The following is a 15,955-nucleotide window of genomic DNA, read 5'->3' as shown; positions in this document are numbered from 1 at the left end:
ATCATCATTTTTGATGTGGTATTCAAAAAAGGAGTAAAAATTTTCTAAAGTTTCTGAAAATTTTCTAAAGTTTTGAGATGAGTTATCAAAACAATAATGTGTTATTAGTAATGAGGAAATTGAGGGGAACAATCTCTGTTTATGAAGCAAATTAACGAGGTCAGTTGTTTGAGTATTAAAATTTGGATGTCAGCTGGGGCCTCCAGATAGAGATGATGTGAAAGCAAATTGAGATGAAAGAGAGAGCCTTCTGTGGTTTTCCCCATACTGCCCCATTCCTCCCCATTAAAGGGAATACTATATAGAAAAGAGAAGAAAATCTGGAATTAAGCCTTATAGGATAACCATAAATAAGGGATAAGGTGAAGAAAAGGAGCCAGAAAAGAAAATTAAGAGGGAAGGAGAAAAGTCATTGAAAACATGGAAAAAAGGAGGCTAGGATGCAGAATGCAGTGGAAAAATCCAGAATGATGAGAATTCTTGAAGGAAAATAGAAAATGTTATTTGATACTGAAAGATAAGAACAAAGACAATAACAGTGGATTTGCCTAAGGAAAATTTGTTGATAGCCTTGGGCAGCTTCCACAAACTTGTGAGAATAAAAAGCAATTTACAGAACGTTATAGAGAGAAGAAGTTCTTTCATTCATTTATTTACAAATTATTAAAGCCCTAGGGTAGGGAAACACTGTATTGGACACCAGGGAGGCAGTTGTAACAAGACATTTGGCAGCCCTTGCCCTCATGGAGCTGACAGAGAAAGAAATGGTGATGCAATAGAAGCAGGCAGGGCAGATTAAGATATAGCCACAAAATATGAGGGTAAAGTGGGCCATAATGGTAGGAAGCTTAATGTTTATAAATGTGACTGGGTCAGCTCATTGAGATAAAACATGCAGCTGAGATTTAAGGCTTTTTTACTGCGCTTGATTTGCAATCAAGGGCTAATCTCCCACCTCCAGATGATGTCCTATCTAAGTGCCAGCCCCTGGCAACAGAGAGAGTAGAGTGAGATGAGTAAATGGAAAGGTCAGGTCCCCCAGCAGCACATAGGAGTGGTAACAACAGAGGACCAGGTGTGGGGATCTTACCTGATTAGAGTCGAGGGAGTAATAGGACAACAAGGGAGCTCACAGCGTTGGGAAATTGTAAGACAGAACCTGGGGACTGAGATGAATGGAGACACTCTGTAGAGCAGTACAGCTGGGTTCGCTGAGAAGTCGCCGTTCCCCCAGAGGCTTGAGGAATGTCTCTGACTTTTGGGACAAAAGAATTTTATGAATAGCCTGAAACAGAATAATAAAAAAATGTATACTCTAGTTACTAGATGATGGCTAGTGGAAGTTTATGAAGGATGTGCTGTAACCAATGAATGAACTAGTTCTGTTCATGGAACAATGCAATAGATGACGGTTGTTGTTATTAATAAATTATTCTTTGGTCATGGTATTTTCTCTTTCCCTACCTCCACTAAGATACTCTTCATAGATCATAGTGGTGCTAAAAGTAGAACCCCTCCCAAAGAAACTGGAAGTCAGTGTCCATCTTTGTATTCTTGCATTCTGTGGAGCCATCTTTGGTATGCTTTTCCCTCTCCTTTCTTTCAGAGACGATGGAAAAGAAGTTAATAGAAGAAACAAAACAACTGGAACTCGATCTTAATGATGAAAGGCTGAGATATCAGAACCTTCTGAATGAGTTCAGTCGCTTGGAAGAACGATATGATGACCTCAAGGAAGAGATGACTTTGATGATTGTGAGTCAAATACTTTTGATTTTTTTTATATATAAAAATTTGAGGGCTTCCCTGGTGGTGCAGTGGTTGAGAGTCCGCCTGCTGATGCAGGGGACACAGGTTCGTGCCCCGGTCCGGGAAGATCCCACATACTGCGGAGCGGCTAAGCCCGTGAGCCATGGCCGCTGAGCCTGTGCTCCACAACGGGAGAGGCCACAACAGTGAGAGGCCCATGTACCGCAAAAAAAAAAAAAAAAAAAAAAAATTGAAACATATGCAAAACTAGATAGAAAAGTAGAATGAACCCCCCTGTACTCCATGTACCCATCACTCAATCCAAAATGGTCAACACGTTTCTATCCCCCATTCTACCCTCCATCCCACTCCATCCAGTGGATTGGATTGTTTTAAAGCACATCCCAGAAATCATATCACTTTTTTCATAAATATTTTGTAAAGTCAAACACTTTGAAGACTGGATTATAAGATAGTATAAAGTCAGTGTAGGTGGACTTTGTTTTATGTGTTGAATGACTTAAAATAAAATTTGCTTATAAAGCAAATATTTATATAATCAAGTATTATATAGTTTTTGTAGTTTCAAAGATATAGTCCTAGAAAAAGAAAATTCAGCCTCTATTTGTAATAAATTGTCTTATCTATTTCAAGGACTCTTCTGCATCTGCCAAAGTACATTTTGAACTTTTAATAGTTCTGCGCACCCTCCCTGTTCTACTTATCCTGCTATCAGGAAACAGAGAGTTCCCTAGCAATCTTGTTCCTACAGCTATCGGCCTTAAATGTAACCTAATGGCACAGATGGCCAGAAATGCTCTGAAATATCTGTTATAAAACACAAGGTAATTTGGAGGGGAGTGGCCAAGACGGCAGAGTAGGAAGACCCTGAGCTCACCTCCTCCCACAGGCACGCCAAGATTATAACTATTTACAGAGCAGCTGTATATATGAATGACCTGAAGACTAGCAGAAACTATTTTATGAAACTAAAGATATAAAAGGGAACCTCAACAAGATGGGTAGGAGGTGTGGAGACACGTATAGTCAAGACCCACACCCCATATAAATGACCCACAAACAGGAAGATAAACACAATTGCAGAGGTTCTCCCCAAGGCACAAGGGGTCTGAGCCCCACATCGGGCTCCCCAGCCTGGGGTTCCTGTACCAGGAAGACAAGTCCCCAGGCATCTGGACTTGAAGGCAGTGGGGCTTGTGTGCAAGAGAGCCACAGGGCTGTGGGAAACAGAGACTCCACTCTTAAAGGGCATATACAGAATCTCACATGTCCAAGACCCAGTGCAGAAGCAATAATTTGAAAGGAGCCTGGTTCAGACCCACTTGCTAACCTTGGAGAGCCTTCCAGAGGGCATGAGGCCACTGGAGCTCACCCTGGGGACATAGATATTGGCTGCAGGCATTTTGGGGAGCTCCAACCATGAGGACACTGCTGCAGACAAGTTTCATTTTGGAGTCCTCCCTCTAGCCTCTTAGGGCCAGAGGTTTACCTGCTCACAAGTGAGCTGGCACCAGCCCCATGAGCCCCCCATCCAGCCACCCTGGTCACTGACCCATCCATCAGTAACCTGGGACCAGCCTTGAGACACCCCCCAGGCTATGCAGCCTCTGCCACACCAGCACCCAAAGCCACCACCAGCCGGCTGGCAGTTTTTGCACTAGGTAGGACCTGGAAGCCAAGCAGGCCGAGGGCCATCCCAATGTACCAGTGCATCCAAGCAGTGATCCCCACCACAGCAGAAGGGCCCATGCAGCCCACATAGGGGCACCCACAGAGCATATAGATCTTGTGACTAAAAGGATGGGCTGCTGGGTCCCATAGGATGTCTCCTTCATAAGGCCACTTCTCCAAGACTGGGAATCCTAAACAACCTACCTAATGCACAGAAATAAACACAAACAGTAAGCCACACGAGTAGATAGAGGAATATATTCCAAACAAAGGAACAAGACAAAACCCCAGAAGAAGACCTAAACAAAGTGGCGATAAGCAATCTACCCAATAAAGAGTTCAAGGTAGTGATCATAAAGGTGTTCAGTGCACTCGGGAAAAGAACGAATGAACATGGTGATAAGTTTAACAAAGAGAAAATATAAAGAAGAACCAAACAGAATTAAGGAATACAATAACTGAAATTTAAAAATACACTAGAAGGAATCAACAGTAGGTTAGATGATACAGAGGAATGGATTGGTGAACGGCAAGACAGAGTAGTAGAAATCAACAATTCAGAACAGCTAAGAGAAAAAAGAATTTTAAAAAAATGAGGATAGTTTGAGAGGGGCCTCTGGGACAACATCAAGCATAATAACATTCTCATAGGGGTCCCAGAAGGGGAAGAGAGAGAAAGGGGCAGAGAAGTTATCTGAAGAAATAATAGCTGAAAACTTCGCTAACCTGGGAAAGAAAACAGACATCCAGGTTCAGGAAGCACAGAGAGTCCCAAACAAGGTCAACCCAAAGAGGTCAACACCAAGACACATTATAATTTAAATGGTAAAAATTAAAGATAAAGAGAGAATCTTAAAAGCAGCAAGAGAAAAGCAACTAATTACATAGAAAGAATTTCCTTGAGACCGTAAGCTGACTTTTCAGCAGAAACTTTGCAGAACAGAAGGGAGTGGCATGATATATTCAAAGTGATAAAAGGAAAAAACCTATAACCAAGAATACGCTACCCAGCAAAGCTATCATTCCAATTTGAAGGGAAGATAAAAAGATAAAACAAGCAAAAGCTGAATAATTCAGGACCACTAAACCTTTTAACAAGAAATGTTAAAAGGACTTCTCTAGGCAGGAGAGAAAAGGCCACAACTAGAAAGGGAAACTCTCACTGATACAGGTAAACATACAGTTTTGGTAGTAGATCAATCACATATAAATCTAGTAGGAGGGCTGAAAGACAAAAAAGTAGTAAAATAACCTATATCCACAGTATGTAGTTAAGGGATACACAAAACAAAAAGATGTAAAATATGATGACAGAAACACTAGTCGTGGGGAGGGGACTGAGAATGCATGGTTGTTAAAATGCATTTGAACTTGAGATCATCATATTTAAATAATTAAATATATTTGTATATGTATATATGTGTGATTGAACCTCATTTATTGTTGTTTTTATGAACTTCATTGTAACCACAAACATATTATAGATACACACACACACACACACACACAAAAAGAAAGTAATCCAAATATAACACTAAAGAAAGTCATCAAATCACAAGGGAAGAAAGCAAAAGAAGAAAGGAACAAAAAAGAACTACAACAACCAGAAAACAACTAACAAAATGGCAGTAAGTACATACCTATCAATACTTTCAATGTAAATGGACTAAGTGCTCTAATCAAAAGACATAGAGTGGCAGAATGGATAATAGAAACAAGACAAATACACACACACACACACACACACACACACACACCTGTGAGAGACTTCAGTTCTAAAGACACACAGACTGAGAGTGAGGGGATGGAAAAATGTATTCCATGGAAATGGAAACACAGCTGGGGTAGCAATAGTCAGACAAAATAGACTTTAAGACAAACACTATAACAAGAGACAAAAAAGGACATTACATAATGACAAAGGGATCAATCCAACAAGAAAATATAACAGTTGTAAACATATGTTCACCCAACATAGGAGCACCTGAATACATACAGCAAATATTAACAAACATAAAGGAAGAGATTGACAGTGACACAATAATAGTAGGGGACTTTAACACCCCACTTATATCAAAGGACAGATCATCCAGAAGATTGAAATCATATCAAGCATCTTTTTCCACCACAATGCCGTGAGACTAGAAATCAACTACAAGAAAAAAAACTGAAAAAGCAAACACATGGAGGCTAAGCAAACCACTACTAAACAGCAAATAGGTCACTGAAGAAACCAAAGAAGAAATTTTTAAAATAGCCGGAGACAAATGAAAGTGGAAACAAAATGATTAAAATCTATGGACTGCAGCAAAAACAGTTCTAAGAGGGAAGTTTAATGGCGATACATGCTACCTCAGGTAACAAGAAAAATCTCAAATAAACAATCTAACCTTACACCTAAAGGAACTAGAAAAAGTACAAACAAAGCTCAACATTAGTAGAAGGAGGAAAAAAAAGATCAGAGTGGAAATGAAAGAGACTAAAAATCAGTTTAAAAGATGAACAAAACTAAGAGCTGGTCTTTTGAAAAAAATAAGAAAAATTGATAAACTTTTAGCCACACTCATCAAGACAAAAAGAGAGAACCCAAATAAATAAAATCAGAAATGAAAGAGGAGCGGTTACAGGCAACACCACAGAAATACACAGTATCATAAGAGATTACTACAAACAATTACATGGCAATAAAATGAACAACCTCGAAGAAATGGACAAATTCCTGGAAACATACAATATCCCAATACTGAATCAGGAAGAAATAGAAAATATGAACAGATCAAATATCGGAAATGAAATTGAATCAGCAGTCAAAAACTCCCAACAAAAAACATTTAAAGAAGAGTTAACACCTATGCTTCTCAAACTATTCCAAAAAATTGAAGAGGGGGCAGTTTCCCAACTCATTCTGTGAGGCCAACATCACACTGATACCAAAACCAGACAAAGATATCACACACACAAAAGAAGAAAATTACACTAATGAACATAGAACATACAGGTTGGGCGGGGCTGAGGGGCTTTCAACTGCCCCTGGGGGCTGGCTTCCTTGTGGTTGCACAGATGGGTCTGCTCTCTATACGCCTGGATGTTGGAAGGAAAGAGGCAAAAAGCCCTTTGTGGCTTCTGGCTCTTTTCCTGCACCTGGGAAGGAGTAAAGGAAATTGGACAGATCCCAAAGCTCTTGGAGGCCTTTCTGAAGCTCTCAGGATTTGTAACCCTAGAAAATCCAGGCCACTGAACATTTCCATGTCTTCTGCTGGGGGCACCCTAGGAGTGAGGGGCCCAAACCCAGCCTTTTTATCTCTTCTTCCTTCAAGTCATTCTCTAACCCCTTTTCCTACAGAAAGGAAGGGACTACAATTGCTTTTCTGTTCCCCACAAGCTTTCTGAACACTAGTTCATAGGTACCACATGCCATAAAAGTGTCACCTGGACTCCCTGAATTAATAACCCAAGGATCTTCCCAGGATTCTTCGAGCAGCTTCCTTGCCTCTTCTGCACATTCATCCTTCCCACTGCTGACTCCAGAGATTCAGCTTCAGGCATAAAACTAACAGAAATTGTAGTCGCCTAAGTGGAAACCCCCCTCCCCTGACTTTTTTTTTTTTCTTTTTACCATTTATGCCCAAATACGGTGCAGTAAAATGATTATGCTATCATTAAATATATCCTATGAACTTTTTGGTAGGTTTTATTTGATTGCAACATGGAAGTCAGTTACAGTCCTTAGATGCTGAGGCATCATACCTATGCTTCACCCAGTGCGACTAGCCACTCACAACTTTAAAAAGCGGACTCTGCCAGTAATCACAGATGATTTTTGTTCGAGTATTTGGTTTTGTGACTGTGCTTGTCATGCCCTCCTGGTGCATCTTTCTCATTCTTTGAGGAGCTCCGAAGGTGACCCTTTTGTAAGAGTTTGTTAATACAACATGGAACAGATCGTTTGGGCATGAGAACATTAAGTCAGCGAGTGAGGATTAGAACTGAGTTAAGGTGGATGCTGTCTTAACTATGCCTAGTTCAATTATTTAATTATGTTGTGTTAACTATAACTGCTTATTTGTCTTGCAGAATGTGCCTAAGCCTGGACACAAGAGAACAGACTCCACCCACAGCAGCAATGAGTCTGAATACACCTTTAGCTCTGAAATTGCAGAAACTGAAGACATTCCATCAAGGACAGAGGTACATTTTAGACACCTATCAGTAAAAGTAAGATGTGCCCATGCTGTTACTAACAGAGAACATTTTCTTTGCAGGGAGGACCCCATTTGTCCATAAACGTAACATTTGTTTTATGCTGTTTATTCTTCATAAGTGACTTTAAAGGTGCTTAATTAGCTGTGTACATACATACTTATTGCATATATTTTTTGGTCAATAAACATTTTAATTTTCATTTTTAATGTAATTTTGAGGATCAGATTTTTCCCTTCTGTAATTCCCTTTTACACCTTAACATGTTCTATGTGCAAAAAACATAGCCTAAAAAAAAAAAATAGCCTATCATGAATTTATTTCAGACTGAGGTAAATTATTTGAAAGGTAAGCCCTCTGTCCTAGAATATTATAAATACCAATGCCCAAGAGTTTAGCAAAATTGCTGCCTGTTGGATGATAGTTTGTACCAATGTAATTCTCTCCCACAAAAATGCATGAAAAACAGCTTATAAATCTGCCTTAGTGTTTTGTGTTACATGGTTTGAAATCAAAATGACATGTTACTGTAATTCCAAGAGTACAGTGACTTTAAGTTAGATCGTTCCCAAACCAATTCTCAGATCTTCTTCAAATATGACATTAGTTTCTGTAATGGGTAATTCAGGCACAACTCTTCTATTTTTGTATCATATTCTGCAAGAATGGCCAAGTCAGAAATAGACTGCTTCTGGCAGAACAGCTGAAAAAAATTGAATAATTCTTTCCTTTCTTGTCTTAGTTCCACTTGGGATGAAAAGTTTCTCCATCTCATTCTGTTCCTTTTAAAGAAAAGTGTCATATAATTGGACTCATACATAGGAGAGGGCTAAGTTGCTGGCCCAAGGTCACAGCTTATAAGTGGCAGAGCCAGTATTCTAACTGAGGCCTGTCTGTTCAGAGCTCCACACTCTACCTCCTTGCACTCAGGGGTTCTACACTGCGGTTCTCCAGTCCCATTTCTGTCTACAGATAACGTTAGGCTGGGGACATTGATACAGCAGTATGGCCTGTATATAGCAGGACAGAGGTTGTTCAAGTTATCTGTTGTTGTGCAACAAACCATCCCTGACTTTAGTGGTTTCAAACTACAGCAATTCATTATTGCTCACAGTTCTTTGGGGGGTTTTTTGTTTTGTTTTGTTTTTTCTTGAATTTTATTTATTTTTTATACAGCAGGTTCTTATTAGTTATCCATTTTATACATATTAGTGTATATATGTCAATCCCAATCTCCCAATTCATCCCCCGCTCCCCCGCACCGCGCTTTCGCCCCTTGGTCTTCGTGTCCATATGTTTGTTCTCTACATCTGTGTCTCTATTTCTGCCTTGCAAACTGGTTCATCAGTACCATTTTTCTAGATTCCACGTATATACATTAATATACAGTATTTGTTTTTCTCTTTCTGACTTACTTCATTCTGTATGACAGTCTCTAGGTCCATCCACATCTCTATAAATGACCCGATTGCATTCCTTTTTATGGCTGAGTAATATTCCATTGTGTATATGTACCATTCGTCTTCTTTATCCGTTTGTCTGTAGATGGGCATTTAGGTTGATTCCATGACCTGGCTATTGTAAATAGTGCTGCAATGAACATTGAGGTGCATGTGTCTTTTTGAATTATGGTTTTCTCTGGGTATATACCCAGTAGTGGGCATTACATTTTTAAACTCAAAACTCTTATATGCTTTACCTAATTTTTACTAATAACAGTTTTTGTCAGGGTCTCTATTCTTTTCAGGTTTTCTCCAGATTCTTACAGATTTGAGGGGAGGGGTAACCTTTTCATTTCTATTCTCACTTGTTTTCTGTCAAGTCTTTTCTCAAGTTAAGAGATAGATTAGAGTGGGATTTGGTACGTTTTTCATCTTTTTTGAAAAATGAAGTGTGAATTGTGCTCTAGAAATCACCTACAGATCTTGGATTATTGTAGTGTCTGTCATGTGCACTGACCACCAACAGTAGGTCATACACTGGAAGTCTTCTCTCAATAATGAGGAAGGCTGTTGACAAGTAGTCATGCTTGTTTCTTGTGACTAAGTGCATGCATCTGAGATGTGGCTGGCTTTGGTTAGGGCTGTCTTTACCATGGGACAGACTACAGTAACTCTCCTCCTTGGGACTGAGTCCATAACCTTAGCCTCAATCTCTCTGTGTTTCAGTTTCCTCATCTGTGAAGTGACAATGCTATTATTATCTTACTTTATAGTGATATTTTGAAGATTAAATGAGTTAATTTTTATAAAACACTTGTAGCAGTGTTGATACATAGTAAGTGTTCAATAAACAGAGGTTTTTGCTCTAATAAACAGGCTTCCAGTGACCACCCTACAATTCTGACTGTGTGTGGCCAGGATCAGAAAGATGGAAATCTACACTAGTAATAGAAAAAGAGAGATTGATTATCAGAAGGGAAATTGTGCAGGACATAACTTTGTACTTCGAATTACTTATGACTTGCAGGTTTGCATTTCTTCCTGCAACTACCTCTGTAATGGCCAGGTTTACAAATTGCCCCTTTCAAACTAAAGGAAAACTTTCAACTCCTATGTGTAATATTCCCAAGTAGCTCTTTTAGAATCCAGTGCAAGGAAAATAATGGGATCACTCTTGTTTATGAATTGATTTTTTAAAAATTAAAACAAATAAATTGTTTTGAAACAGAATTCTGACCTTAGTCATGTAATAATAGCAAAATTTAATGTAAAAATAAAAGATTAATATCTCTCTAGTCACAAATCAGAAACTTGTGATTGTTTGTTCACAAGACACAATGACACCTCCATTGCTGTTTCTCTCTGAAGAACTCACCTGCCAGCTCCACTTGCCTTGCAGCCCTCCCACACTTCCAGCATCTTCGTGGTTTGGGGTTATTTTTTTGGAACCATTGCTTCTCCACGCTCTGTAATGCCCCTTTCTTAGTAGCCATTAACTAATTATCTCAGTTCTGCTATTGCTGTCGAGCTTTCTCATACCTGTCAAATCCAGGGAAAGCGTCACCATAACTTTCTCAGCTATTGTCAGCAGTAATTCCAGAATGACTGCCAGGCCTGTCGTGGTAATTTTGTGAACAAATTCTGTTATCTTCCTGATTTTCCTCTAATGAGAGACTGTTGCTATTTTTTAGATTAGTTTTAAAGCTTCACTTTCTTGGAAAAGCCCTAGATGACAAAGTCCTAACAAAGGAAAGAAAGCAAAACAAAACCCCAGACACTTCCCTGAGCCAGATGGCCCAAACTTCCTTCTTGCTTACGTGGTATATCTCTTTGATTATACGTGTCATTAGGGATAAGAATGGGCACCATTTGGAGCTCTCTTAATTACTTATCATTATGCCTCAATTTTTGCAGTTGTCAAATGTTCCTATCTATAGGTACAATGATGAAATATTATATTCATTCATAGAATGAAGGTTTCTATCATAGTGTGAAAAAAGGCTTAAATAGTTAAAAGTTTTCAGGGATACATACACCATTAATAGAGGAACAAACATTAAAATACATAAGATAGAATGTTTACATTATAAATAAGCTAAAATATAAGTATTTGTGGGATGTATAGAAATGAATTTTTTTGTTGTTGTTGTTTGTTTTTTGTGGGGGTTTTTTTGTGGTACGCGGGCCTCTCACTATTGCGGCCTCTCCTGTTGCGGAGCACAGACTCCGGACGCGCAGGCTCAGCGGCCATGGCTCACGGGCCCAGCCGCTCCGCGGCATGTGGGATCCTCCCAGACCGGGGCATGAACCCACGTCCCCTGCATCGGCAGGTGGACTCTCAACCACTGCGCCACCAGGGAAGCCCCAGAAATGAATTTTTGTATGAATGAAATTCTGTAGTAATTTCATGCTCAGGGAAGATGCTACCTCTGTTCTACTAAGTTGGGACAGACTTTATGGTGAAGGTCATATACCTAAACTTTTTGTTACGCTGAGCAGTGCAAAAGTGGATAGATGGACTTCCCTGGTGGCGCAGTGATTAAGAATACGCCTGCCGATGCAGGGGACACAGGTTTGAGCCCTGGTCTGGGAAGATCCCACATGCCACTGAGCCCGTACGCCACAACTACTGAGCCTGCGCTCTAGAGCCCGAGAGCCACAACTGCTGAGCCCGTGTGCCACAACTACTGAAGCCTGTGCACCTAGAGCCTGTGCTCCACAAGAAGAGAAGCCAGCACAATGAGAAGCCCGTGCACCACAACAAAGAGTAGCCCCTGCTTGCTGCAACTAGAGAAAGCCCTCACGCAGCAACGAAGACCCAACACAGTCAAAAATAAATAAATATATAAATTTATTTTTTTTTAAAGTGGACAGAAAGAAAAAGACCAGGTCTAACTAGTTTGTAGATAAATGACCCTGACAGCCTATAAATGCCCCACTTCTTAGTTTAGTTGATTCTTCTTAGGTGTCTTTTTAGAACTGGAATAATACTGAACTTAGCACTACCAAGAATTCACAAAAAATCAAAGATTGCTCATGAATATAAAAATTATTCAACCTCATCAAAAAACAAAGAAATATAAATTAAAACAATAATGAAAAACCACTATTGGTCTACCAGCTGAGCCAATTTTTTTTAATAACAGTCATTGCTGTTCCAGGCAAGTTGGTGGCTGCTGATGGAAGTATAAACAGGCTCAACCAATTTAATAGACTTAAAAACATTAATGTTTAGATATTTATGTACTAGGTTGTTTATTTTAGTATATTTCAATAGCAAACAATTAGAAATAACCCCAGTGGTCACCAGTAAGGTAATAGCTAAGCAAATGATGGTACACATGTCAATACAGCCATTAAAAATTGTGCTTTCAAGTATCATATTATAAATTTGGAAAACGATTATAGTACAATGCTAAGTTTTAAAGACAGTACAAAATTATAATGAAAGTATTATTCCAGTTCTTTAAATTTATTTAAAAAAAAAGACTGGACAAAAATTGTGCGTTTTCTCTGGATACGAGATTATGCTTACAGTTCTCTTCTTTGTACTTTTCTTATTTCCTAAACTTATTTTGCTTTTATATGAGGAAAAAACATTTTTTTAAAAATTGACAATTGGAAATACAAGATTTGCTGATCAGTTAAGAATTATACTTCCATCATTTAATTAAATAAGTTGTTGTTACCATTCTCTTTCTCTCTAACAAAAAGAGGATCTTTATCCTCTCAAAATCTAATGATACAATTGTTTCTCTTCTTACCTCATTAAAAATTCAAACCCAAAGTAAAGAAAGTAAAACAATTATGGAGCCTCCAGAATTTCTATGATGGTGGATAGGGGTTAATTATTTCCTTTTGCTTAGCTTTAGTTAGTGTATCTTTATTTATCCTACTAGTTCTCCCTGTGACTCTGTTTTAGAACCAATTGACATGATTTTAAATGCTACTAGGTTATCTTTCAGTTTATTAGGGGCTGTATATACTTTGGTTTTTTAGTTTTCTCTCTGACCTCAATATATTTATGCTAGCATCTCACCTTTTCAAAAATCATTTTTCCTAATTACAAAAGTAGTACATGCTCATTGTAAACAATTCAAATATAGAAATGTGTGAAGTAGAAAATGAAACTTTCCCACAGTACCTCCCATTCTCTAAGATAACCTCGATGGCCTTCTAGTTAGTTATATGCCATGTGCTAGGTATACTTAAAAGTCACATGTATTGGGTTTTGGGTTTTTTTAAGAAAAATGAGATACTATCCTGCAACTTGTTCATTTCACTTAATACTTTTATCTAGAACATATTTATTTACTCATGTAGATCTACTTCATTATTTTTAACAGCTATAAAATACTTCATAGTTTGTCTATACCATAATTTATTTAAGCAACTCTCCTGTTGACCAACATTTGAGTTCTTTTTAGTTTTTTGCAGTTACAAAAAATATTACAGTGAACATCTTTCCCCATATATTTTTGTGTACTTGTGTATTTGTGCAGGATTAATTCTTAAACATATATTGCTATGTTTGTCCTATGTTAAAGAATATACAGACTTAAATTTTAATAAATACAGCTAACTTGCCCTTCCAAAGGGCCTACTTATAACTTCCACCAATATCTTATAAGACACTGTTACTAACACATGGCCTTATTAATCTTATTACTCTTTGCCAATATGATAGGGGGAAAGTGGTACCGTGCTGTTGTTTAATTCACATTTCTCCATTTATTAGCTGGTTGGATGTGTTAGTTGTATATTCTTTGGCCATTTATATTTCTCCTATAAGTTTGCCTGTTTCTCTGTTGAGCTGTTCATCATTTTCTCATTGGCTTGTACATCTTCCGAACCATCTTGACCATCTTCTGATTTCTGGGGTTTAGGAGCCAAGCGAGAAGAAGGTGCCTCTGGACATGTCATTGTTTCTCAAGCTCCAGAAGCGGGTCACAGAGCTGGAGCAGGAGAAGCAGGTGATGCAGGATGAGCTGGACCGCAAGGAGGAGCAGGTGCTCCGAAGTAAGGCAAAGGTGCGCAGTGCTCTCCCACCCTAGGTCCATGGCAAACTGAGTTCTGCAGTCTCTTCTTTAATGGCAACTCAGCCCAGAAGTACTTTAACTTTAACCAAGTAGGTTTTGGTTCAAGTAGTGAGGGCTTAACTCTCCTCACTCTTTTCTGCTGAGCTAGGAAATATTCTAAGAGTAAAAATGTGACAATCAAAATATAACTACTTACTTATAAAGTTTTTAACTTTGTGTGTTTCCCTAGGAAGAAGAAAGACCACAAATTAGAGGTGCAGAACTGGAATATGAGTCACTCAAGGTAATGGGAAGTTTCAGCCCAAGACTTTGAATATCTTGTGGCGAGAGACCTGCTCGGAGCTTCTGTCTCTCAGAGAACATCCTTAAGGGTACCTGAGGCCCTAGCTTAAGGCTTATTCAGGCATTAGTTGTAGCCCTGTGTCATTCCCTTTTTAAAATTCTCTTTCATATAAGCTAGAGTTCAGTCTAAGCAGAAGCAGGAGCAGTAGCTGCCATTTGAGGCTGTAGAAGGTAGGAAAGGACATGGACCCAGGTGACAGACTGCCTGGGTTCAAATGCTAGATCTGCCACTGTATGACTGTGTGCAAATTCTCCTTTCTGTGCCTTGGTTTTCTCATCTATAAAGCGGGAATAATGATAATATGTATCTTATAGGACTGTCATGAGGATTATATGAAGTAATTCATGTAAACTGCTTAGAATAGTACCTGGCACATCATAAGGACCCAACAAATGTTGGCTGCTGTCATTATCTTCATCATTTTAAAATACAAGCACTTTACACATCAGCCTTAATTTTTAACAACCATCCTGCAAGTAAGCATTTTAATTCCCATTTTATAGATGAAGCAACTGACACTAAGAAGTATAAGTAACTTCCCTAAGATGACCCCACTAGAAACCGACAGGAATGGAATTTGAACATTGGTATCTCTAGCTCCAAACCCCATGCTCTAACCATCAGACCCCACTGAAACTATGTGTTTGTAGAGAAGGACAGTTCCCAAGTATTAGCTCAGTGTTTCTCGAAATGTGGTCCCTGGGCCATCTGCATCAACATGACCTGGTAATTTGATGGAAATGCAAATTTATGGGCCTCACACCAAACCTATTGAATCAGAAACTGTGGGGGTGGCACCAAGCCATCCGTCCTCCGGGTGATTCTGATGCACATTAAAGTTTGGGAAACATGGCATCAGAGCTTAGGTGTCGAAGTAAAGACATTCATACGTTTTCAGAAATAGCAATACGAATCTGATTACCAGTTGGTAGGAGACTGGGGATAGGAAGGAGCATTCATTTTCACGTTTGAATGGACTAATTCATGAAAGAAGGTGTTATACATTCTTAAACTAGGGGAAAAAAAGGACTTTAATTAGTCTTACTATAACATGTTGAAAGGTCTAATATGGTGCTATAAACCTAAGATTGCTTCTCTGGAAGAAATGGTAAAATATTTTATCTTTGTGTGGAAGTGTCTCACTTCCACTATCATAAAGCCTTAATGTCATGTGCTAAATAAATCAGCATGGTGCTTTTAAATGCCCGTCTGCTTCACTATTTCCCAACCAGTATCCTGTGACATTTGTATTTTAGGGTCAATAAATAGAGTTTAGCGGCAGATCTCTATTCTGGGTTCCACTGCCGTTGGTTGAGCAGAGCCTACAAAGGGCAGCACTAACTGGTGATGGGAGGATGGCTGGTAGTATGTGAAAGTATGGAGATGGTAAAGGATGTGTATGTCCATCTAGATGACTGAAGGAAGAGGTCGCCCATCCTCTCCTCCTGCTTCTCAAGGCTTCCGCCAGCAGCTTCACAAGCATGTCACAC

At 39.0% G+C, this 15,955-nt stretch overlaps 1 protein-coding gene across 4 annotated transcripts in view; it reads left to right on the top strand.

The window, feature by feature from the left end:
- MYO5A (myosin VA) overlaps window positions 1–15,955 on the top strand; it is a 183,665-nt gene that overhangs the window by 124,992 nt on the left and 42,718 nt on the right. For all 4 annotated transcript variants that reach the window (XM_067747313.1, XM_067747305.1, XM_067747294.1 and 1 more), the window contains exons 24-27: window positions 1,607–1,755; window positions 7,516–7,629; window positions 13,970–14,113; window positions 14,352–14,405. In XM_067747313.1, the coding sequence (XP_067603414.1) occupies window positions 1,607–1,755; window positions 7,516–7,629; window positions 13,970–14,113; window positions 14,352–14,405 (461 nt within the window). The remainder of the gene's footprint in view (window positions 1–1,606; window positions 1,756–7,515; window positions 7,630–13,969; window positions 14,114–14,351; window positions 14,406–15,955) is intronic.

This window comes from Pseudorca crassidens, chromosome 1 (genome assembly GCF_039906515.1).
Source record: "Pseudorca crassidens isolate mPseCra1 chromosome 1, mPseCra1.hap1, whole genome shotgun sequence".
NCBI classification, from domain to species: domain Eukaryota; kingdom Metazoa; phylum Chordata; class Mammalia; order Artiodactyla; family Delphinidae; genus Pseudorca; species Pseudorca crassidens.
Note: the sequence above shows the minus strand (reverse complement) of the source record. Positions and strands in the feature narration are given on the sequence as shown.